General features: G+C 41.3%; 1 protein-coding gene across 6 annotated transcripts in view; it reads right to left on the bottom strand.

Annotated features, from left to right (window-relative positions):
* Positions 1-861: 861 nt before the first annotated feature.
* Positions 862-9,690, bottom strand: part of slc8a1a (solute carrier family 8 member 1a) — a 47,718-nt gene continuing 38,889 nt past the window's right edge. For 5 of the 6 annotated variants that reach the window (XM_021568266.2, XM_021568269.2, XM_036949771.1 and 2 more), the window contains 5 exons: positions 8,396-8,464; positions 7,418-7,545; positions 6,407-6,506; positions 4,453-4,725; positions 862-4,097 (listed from right to left, as the gene is read on the bottom strand). In XM_021568266.2, the coding sequence (XP_021423941.1) occupies positions 3,721-4,097; positions 4,453-4,725; positions 6,407-6,506; positions 7,418-7,545; positions 8,396-8,464 (947 nt within the window). In that variant the 3' untranslated portion in view covers positions 862-3,720. Of the gene's footprint in view, positions 4,726-6,406; positions 6,507-7,417; positions 7,546-8,395; positions 8,465-9,690 lie in introns of all 6 variants that reach the window. The other variant, XM_036949773.1, reaches the window with a different exon arrangement.

Raw genomic sequence — 9,690 nt, 5'->3', positions numbered from 1 at the left:
CACGTACAATTGAGCGGGGTAGCGCTTGCAGGGCAAAAATTTGATTAACTAACTTGCTGTAAAGTCGGCATCCTATGACGGTGCCATGTTGAAAGTCAATGAGCTCTTCAGTAAGGCCATTCTACTGCCAATGTTTGTCTATGGCCAAATCCACTAATTTGAAGGGGTTTCCATATGTATATATAGTGTATGTGTAGCTTGACAAGGATAGAATAGAAAGTTGGCTACAGCACAGTTACAGAAGGGGACCAGGCTATACAGTATACATGACCAATGTTAATACATAAAACAACGAGTCTAGAGGTGGGCCTAGGCTTGTGACAAGCTGAGGAAGATTGAATCAATCAAATATTGTCAATGTGTGTGACATCACTAATAGGAACAATGAGAAAGGTGAAATAAACAGATGCCATAATATGGCTATTTTTTACGCATCAGCTGTCCTAATAGTGAATCAATGTGCTTAATGTGAGAGAAAAAAATTGGTCTCAATTCCTTTTGTTTTGTTTAAACCAGTCAAAACTGTGCAAGAAGTTACAATAACATGCATTCACACAATACTGATAAAGTGATACTTCTTTTTTTAGGTTTGGCTGAATTCACTCTGTAGTAGGTAGGGAGTATCCGTTTTGGCCCCTGAATGACGACAAGACAACTTCCATTGCAAGAAAGGATATAAATGCCTCTTCAAGGACCTTGAGAACCACCCAGACTCATTGGGAACTATAGAGGAAAAGAGGGGTGAAAGTCCATTCAAACGCAGCTCCCCTGGAAGGTAACATTAGCTATTCTTGTGTCCCCAAAGGGTAGGAAAATAAATAGCTTGAATCTTATATTTTCAACATTGAGGCCAACTACCTCACTTTGACAACACTGTACACTATATACAAAAACAGATAACACAGACAAAGTACTGCTTCGTCTTTTCCTCAAACTTGACATCAGCAAACTCAAGCAGAGCAATGTCGTTTTGGACAGTACGAATAACTATCATCAACACAAGAGTATGAGATATTGCCTTTCATACAAATAAGAAAATGATTTGTTCACATTACTTTAAAGAGTGTAGTCTTTCAGATGACATTGTTCCAGGAGCAAACACACAAAAACAAACTTAATGAACCCAAATCCATTACTACTCATTATCAAAATGTGTCCCCTAATGTTAATGATAACTACGGCTTATTATATACAGTTATGTTTACACTCATGCATATAGTTTACAAGTAGCACATTGATAATCCAACATTGAGGATTATTTAGACATAGACAACACGAGGTATAGACAACACTGGCACACTATGCTCACCACGGCGCTAAAGTGAACATCGCCGCACACCTGGACAAGGAATCAACAACAATGTATGACTAAACTTGACACACAAGAAATTCTTGATGACTTTTCTATGAAAGAAGCACAACTGTAGAGTTTTTGTTGTTTTCTCTGTCACCTGCAGTAGTTAACAGACAAAATGAAAGATGCTAGGGACATCAAATATATAAAGGGATTGGCAGTCTCTGTCTTGGAGATCTTGATAGCTTACTACAGGGATGAGCAATGGACCTCATCATGAGGGACTGCAGTGGCTCGTGGGTCTGCGTAGCCACATCAATACCACCCCCCAGCGAACAAAACATTTTAGCGAACCCCTCGTGACAGCGAAGAGAAACATTTTTTAAGTTTTTAAGTTAATTTCCTGCAATTCTACACATTTTGCCATGGGGTGTAGAGAAATCTTGCCGTTTTAAAGCAAGTTTGCTGCAATTCTACACATTTTGCAACAGGGCGGAGAGAATATTTTTTTATTTTACAACTAATTTAATGCAGTTCTACTAATTTTGCCATGGGGCGGAGAGAAATATTTGCAGTTTTACAGCTAATTTCATGCAATTCTACCAATTTTGCCATAGGGTGGAGGCTGAAGCACAACCAAATTTCGAAATTGCACCTTGTGTATTCTATTATTCTAACTCTCAACTGTAAATTGAGACTCCAACGAAGCTCCTAAGAATTTATTTATTTATTTTTCTATATTGGTCCGCAGGCCTATTCAAGGAAGTTGCCCATCCAAGGCATATTATACATTTTCTGGACTTTATCGTCTTACTACGATGGAAGTCCTATTCACCCAAATATGAAGGATACAGTATGGATCTTCGTCTTAGGATATAATTCTTGTCATAAGAGGTCTGATAAGAATATCAAAAGAGCTTCAACTCAACCAACCACGCTAGAAAAGGTTGATTCACTTCCCTAAAAACATTTTCAAAAAGCTGTCACTGAAAGATATCTAGGCTCATTCCTTCCAATTATATATTTTCTGTTGAGAAAACTTGATTTTAATTTACACTGTTTAGTTTTTGTTTTACAATGATATTTCATTTGTAAATTGTGTTAAATGTATTTTAGTGAAAATTCAGATCCCCTTTTGACAAAACATCTCTGTGTATTATTCTGTGATATTCTCATCTTTTACACTGTCTCCACTGTATAACGTTCTCACAATCTCTTCATTGTAAAAATGGTCTGTTAGCAGACAAAGCCGACCGAATGAAATATGTTTAACACAATTAAAAGAAAGATCATAGAAGACATTATAGGATATACAGTAAATACACTTCACAAAGCCATAGTGCTTATTTCACCTCTAATTCATTATTTATTGACTTGTCTAGTGTAATAGTATTGTCGCTGATAAATGTTTCATGGGGAATTTCAAAAAATATATAACATGTGCATTAGTGACATTTTATATCAAGACATTCTTCTAGTAAGGAAAGGTTTCTTTAGTGTCTGTGGTATTGGAGATGCAGTCATGACTGCAACAGTACTGTGTAGACATAACAGGAGTTATAGTCACATTTAGGTATTTACCTCAGTAACTATGTATTTATCATCCATATGCCCTTCGCATTTAAACAACCACTCACGTTTCTGTGTTACAGGAATATTATGACATATTTGTCTAGTGTATTTTTTTGGGGGGGGGGGGCACTGAATAGAAATTGTGGACGCCAGCCAGCAGCGCTTTTAGGCATAGCTTTGAAGTTCTGTATAACCAAACAAGCACAAGTTTTTTGCTTCATCTGAAATGACATTTTTTTGGATACACAGCCTTAGGAGTCTTGATCCAATGAAAGTCAACAGAGAGCTTCCATTGAAAATAAAGCTGCAACAACAGGATTGAAGGAGCTAGAGAACAAACACTAAATTAATAGTTAAAAAAACAAAAACAGAATCCCTCCGTTTTCACGTTTGAATTTTTTGGGGCCACCATCCTGCTGGTGTTGGTTTAGAGGCCTTAGTTGTAGTAGTGGATTCTTCACATGTCTTGGATGTGGCAGTAGATGGCTAAAGCATTGGATGTCACGGATGTTAGATTTAGGACAACGGGACGTGGTAGTCAATGGCGTAGGAGATGTGACACGTCAATGCCTTCAAAAACCTTGGATTTAATCGTACATAGTTCAGAGGTCTTGGATGAAAGCGATAAATTCTTCTTTTTTTTTTAGCTTTCAAAGACTAAAAATCTTTCAATTTCATTTTAGAATCTTTCAAATACTTTTGAATAGCTTTATAAAGACCTTATAGAAGCTTTGAAAGACTAAGAAGCTTCCGAAGATCTTTCTGAAGCTTTTGAAGACTCTAGAAGCTAAAGCTTTCAAAAATCTTTTAAATATTGCTTTTTGAATCTTGCTTTCAGATCCTTTATAGCGAAGTTAGAAGCCCTTGATGTGGCAATAAGCTTCCAGGGAGGAGAATATGATGTACATGAGCCACAGGCTGAAGAAGAGACAGGTGGTCGCGATTTTGGGGCCCCGGGGCCCACCCAGCTCGCCCCCAATCTCAGGCCGGCGCCGGTACATCAGCACGGCCACGGCGACAAAGGCGAAGATGGTGAATAGGGTGACGGAGAAGGCCAGGGTGCCCGGATCCACCCGGAAGTCGTTTCCCTTGGAATTGTGGTAGATGGCGGCGATGGACCAGGCCACGCCGATCCCCAAGAAGACGTTGACGGCATTGCTGCCCGTTACGTTGCCGATGGAGGCGTCGGCGTACTGGTCCTGGATTGCAGCTACCTTGCTGGCAAACGTGTCTGGGGGAGTGAGAGAGAGAGATAAAGTGAAAGGGAAAGGAAGAAAAATAAGAATTGTGAATGGTGGTAGGGTGACATGGGATCCAAAATTAGATGTCCATGCATGACAAGAGATATGACATAGTGTACTACTCAAGAACACTTCATACAAAGCACTGCCTTTAGGAGTGACAATGCCTAATTGTGATAAAACCCTGTCATGAGAGTGTAGAGTTAGATGGTGTATGTTACTAACCTGGCGTCCCAATGCCGCAAACACTAGATTGGTGACATAGTCCTAATGAGACCCACCGTGTGTGTGTGAATATGTCTATGTGTGTGTATACATGTGTATTGTGGCATGTATGGAACACACCTGGCACAGACGTCCCGAGCGCCACAAACACCACGGCGGTCACGGAGTCCTTGAGGCCCACGGTACAGCCAAAGTGGGAGGCCAGGTCTCCAATGAAGGCGGTGAGCAGGCCAATCATACTGATGGAGACCACGAAGCAGGCCCAGCCGTTCCAGTAGTCAGTGGGCGGCACAAAGGCAAACAGGAGCTTCCAGAAGACGGTGAGAAAGTGCATGACGTAATCAAAGCAGGAGGGCAGCTTCTCCTCGCCGCACTCGTCCTCATCATCATCGCCTGAGACATTTCGAGGGGAGGACAGATGTGTTGTAAGCCGAGCTTCGTAGTTGAATTTCAACATTTAACATGTTTAAAACCTCTGCTACAATGTTAAGGTTCTCTGCAATGTAAGTAAACAAGTCTTAAACTGTGAGTGGACCAGGAGAAACTAGCCACCACTAGTCCATTCTAAATTAAAACACAGATGTTCAGGCAGTCCTAGTAGCATTAGCCGTTAGCCCCACTCTCTCCACTCTCCACATTACACAAATAATGAAGCCTCTTATCACATCAAGTCGGGACAGTGAGCCACATCTCTACTCATTGAAGCCATGGGAGAGTTCATTAGGGTGACTGACAGTGTGGCTTAAAATAGCTGATGGGCAAAATCCATCTGAATGCGTTTCTCTGCATGGGAGCAGGGAATGGTCACGTTTTTGTGTGTATATGTGTGTGTGAGTGTGTGTCTGTATTTGTGTGTATTTTTGCTAATACAATACATGTCGTGTCCATGAGTATGTCTCACGATATAGGCCTGCATTTCAATACCTGTTTCAATGCTTGTTTCTATGCATGCGTGGGGGCGTGTGTGTTTTGTAGTATGTGAAATTTCTAAATGTTTGTATGCTTTAAATGGCAGGATGTCATACTAATTTCAGCTTGTCAGCTAGTAGAATTCACTGTACACTTTTGAGGAAGATAATCTTCAGCTGATAATCAGCTGAGGGGACGTGCTGTACCAAAAAGAACGAATGGCGGGAATAAACGTGATTGCTCATTAGATGATGCATTCTCAGGAGCCTAGTATGCTGATATTTGTTGCTTACTGAATTTGTTTTTTTTCTAAACAGTATGTGGTACTAGCACACAATATGCAGTTTAAGTAAGTAGTAGGAAAGCCTGATTCTGGACATGGCCACAAACACACGGCCACAAACACACGGCCACACACGGCCACACACACACACACGGCCACACACACACACACACACGTAGTTTAGAACCCCACGAGCAGACTAATTCATTACATGGACTTTTTAATGATCGCATTACTAGCCCTGGAGGAATCTCCTCTGGAGTGCACTCCCATGTCTAACACGCTTTGTCTTCTTCACTCAGGCTCTCAGTGGAACTTTGTGTGTGTGTGAGATGTGTGTGATTGTGTGTGTGAGTTTGTGTGTGTGTGTGTGTGTTGCTTGATGAGTTCGTTGTGCTTCGGCGCTGCTCCACTGATAAATAAACAGTGCATTGGAATGTGCTTCGGAGGGCATCTGGAATGTGCTTCGGATGGCATTGTGGCTAGGGTGATTGTGTAGCCAATTAAGTCAAATCTTTTGGACAAGATTGGATTTTGCTCTGAATACATAATCCCGTCCAAGAATCAGAATATAGGTTGCGTCCCAAATGGCAACCTACTCCCTATAGTACACTACTTTTCAACAGAGCCCTATAGGCCTTGGTCAAAAAGTTGTGCACTATAAAGGGAATATGATGCCATTTGGGACGCATGATGGTGTTATGTTTAAGAGGCTACCCTGCACTCACTAGACCTAGGGAGTTTTCCCCTGACACTCTAGTTGTGGTTTGATCTTTTGGGGTTTAGGCCTGGTTTGTTGGTTAGGCAATTTGTTACAAACACTTTTCTAAAAAAAAGCTCTATAGGCTACCAATGAAATGATTGATTGATTTATCTGCTTACCAGAGCTGACTGTGATAGCTTCCATAAACTGCTGCCTCCAGCTATTGGTTCCAATCAATAGAGCCAAGTTGGTCTTCTTAATCAGCTTATCCACTGTGTTCTGTGGGGCACCAGAAGAGAATATTTCAGTCTATTAATCCTCAATCCTGCTTATTTAGCATTCCACAAACACAGATACATGCCCAGTGAATACACCTTGGCGGGGGAACATGATGTACAAGTCTATAAAAGACAAACCAGTTTGATTTATCAGGGCAGACTGTGAGCCAAACCATTTCACAGCCACTATATCAACCTCAAAACATACCCTGACTCCTACCCCTAAAACTACCCCAAACTACAAATACATTTTTAATGCTCAAATTCCGAAATGTTCATCCTGATCACTGTCTCTTTCATGTGGAATATGGAACTTACAGTATCAGTACACCTTTTGGATCGACAGATGGGAGAGACAGCGGTATGACTTACTGTAAGTAATGGGAAATACAATCTCAAGTGCAGCTGATTGTCTTACTCCCTTTCCAGGTGGTGGAGTGGGTGGTTTTATAGTCCACTAGTTGTTTTACGGTCCTATCAAAGCTGTGATTTACTTATTAAAAGGTACAATTTGCAGGTTTTTGCGCGACACGGCAGATTTCAGATATAAATGAGAGTTAATGATCCGTCATTCTCATTGAAAGAAAGTCTGGTAAAGGGTATATCAGTTCTTTGTGCGGTATGCTATGCTTCCCCTCTATATGTTCCGTTGTTGCTTATTTTTAGTTTTAGTTTTGTACGTCAGCTTCAAGAGCTGAAAATACAATATTTTGGGATAATCCAAATATATTTCACAGCGTTTTAGATATTGCAATGATTCTCTACACTATACATTGCTTTTTGTGTCACTAAAACTAAAATCAGGGGAACATTTTAGTAACCAGGAAACGTCTAAGAAACCAAAAGGTAGTCATTAATCTAGTAAAATAGAATGCCTCAGAAACAGACCAAAGCGGAAGTGTGGTCTCGTACCTTGAACTCATACGACTCCTCGATGACAACTTCCAGTTTGACGTGCTCCCCGAGGGTGGGCCGGCCCATCTCAGCGATGCGGCGTTCCTCCTCCTCCTTCTTGGAGAGAGCTTCCTCGTCCCCTTCCTCTGAGGGAGAGAGGGGTAGAAAGATAGAGAGAGATGGAGAAAGAAAGAGGAAGGGACGAGAGAACACATTTGGGTGGTTAGCGGCCATGACAAGGACGATACCCATGAGAGGCCATTCATGTGTTTCCGTGAGTGGTCAAGGTAGCTGTTGACTGTTCAACACCTGCTCTTGAAAACCTTTACACTTTTCAAAATATTGTGCTAAGTACTATGCTGCCTTGGATATTTAATTTTCCCATAATCCTTTCTAGTACAGTTCCAGCTACTGTGGTGGATGCATAACCTGGCCAGAGCATAACAGTTCAGCTTGGCTATGTTTAGCGAGGCTCATAAGTGTGAAAATGTCACTTGAGTCCAGGTTTCTGTTGCAAGTGCACCTTCTTGTGCTCTGTTTATGCTAACTGAGCAATGATAAAGTGAGGACTAGGAAAAGTGTGCATTCACAGGCTACATAAACGATCTGTGGTAGGAGAAGCCACAAAGGTGTGTGAAAGAGGCAAAATGTGCAATAGCTGCATGATACTGACTATTAGCTTTGCTGTGACAATCTAGCCATTTGACTGGCCCAAAGCTAGTCACCGAAGCAGAAACAGAGACATACTGAGCTGATAGAGAAAGGGAGTTCTTTCAGAGTGACACTGGAAACAAAATAGCAGACTGTTATTTCGCAGAGATTTCCAGCCGGAGGCAGTATTGAGACGACCGTGACAGAGAACTCATGAGTCACACAGTGGCGTACGTACAGCCTTTGACACAACACCGGCACATGGATGGTGAGAGGGAGGATAGAGGAGAGCGAGGCGATAGAGAAGTGAGGGGAGGATGGAGAGTACAAAGGGAGGATGTATACCTGCAATGCTGATAATGGTGGCGGGGACAGGGTTATCCCTACCCTGCACTTTCCGGTAGACGTCCCTGCCTGAGGGACAAGTTCACAGTTCAAAGTTCATTGCACAAAGAGCCCCCATTAGATTAAAAAAACAGTTTCAAAGGTTTCCGGATAAGTCAAAAACACTATCCAATATATTTCACAATATTATGGTGGAGGAACGCACGTTTCAAATGAAAAGCTGTTGAGATTCTTTGATCCCACTGTAAACTTTACTTTGTTGAGTACATGAGTTTGAGTACATTTGCTTTGAGACTTTTGTTAAAGTTGCAGCTCTAGAGGAAATATGTTTTTAAAGTTATCCGGGGAAAACCAGTGACTGTGTTTGATTGAAAAGATTGTTTTTCATATAGCATTGGTTCCAAACACACCTCCTGAAGAGCTACTGAATGTGAAGTTTTGTTCCTGCCCATCATTAACACACCTGATTCAGCTAATCTCAGCCCAGACCGAAGAGCTGATTGAAGTGTGTAGGCTAAGTGCTATCAACTGTGTAATTGCTGGGCTGGAACAAAAGCCTGCAAACTCAATACATTTTCAGGACCGGAGTGACCACTGATATACATTTGAAGTTGGAAATTTACATACACCTTAGCCAAATACATTTAAACTCCGTTTTTCAAAATTCCTGACATTTAATCCTAGGAAAAATTCCTTGTCTTAGGTAAATTAGGATCACCACTTTATTTTAAGAATGTGAAATGTCAGAATAATAGTAGTGAGAATGATTTATTTCAGATTTAATTTCATTCATCACATTCCCAGTGTTTCAGAAGTTTACATACACACAATTAGTATTTGGTAGCATTGCCTTTAAATTGTTTAACTTGGGTCAAATGTTTTGGGTAGCCTTCCACAAGCTTCCCACAATAAGTTGGGTGAATTTTGGCCCATTGCTCCTGACAGAGCTGGTATAACTGAGTCAGGATGGTAGGCTTCCTTGCTCGCACACGTTTTTTCAGTTCTGCCCACACATTTTCTATAGGATTGAGGTCAGGGCTTTGTGATGGCCACTCCAATAACTTGACTTTTGTGGCAAAATGGGTTAAGGACAACACTTTGTAGGTATATTTGGGATCATTGTCCATTTGGAAGACCCATTTGCGACCAAGCTTTAACTTCCTGACTGATGTCTTGAGTGGTTGCTTCAATATATCCACATCATTTTCCTACCTCATGATGCTATCTATTTTGTGAAGTGCACCAGTCCCTCCTACAGCAAAGCACCCCCACATCATGATCCCCGTGCTTCACGG

This window comes from Oncorhynchus mykiss, chromosome 17, assembly GCF_013265735.2.
Source record: "Oncorhynchus mykiss isolate Arlee chromosome 17, USDA_OmykA_1.1, whole genome shotgun sequence".
Taxonomy (NCBI): Eukaryota; Metazoa; Chordata; class Actinopteri; order Salmoniformes; family Salmonidae; genus Oncorhynchus; species Oncorhynchus mykiss.
Note: the sequence above shows the minus strand (reverse complement) of the source record. Positions and strands in the feature narration are given on the sequence as shown.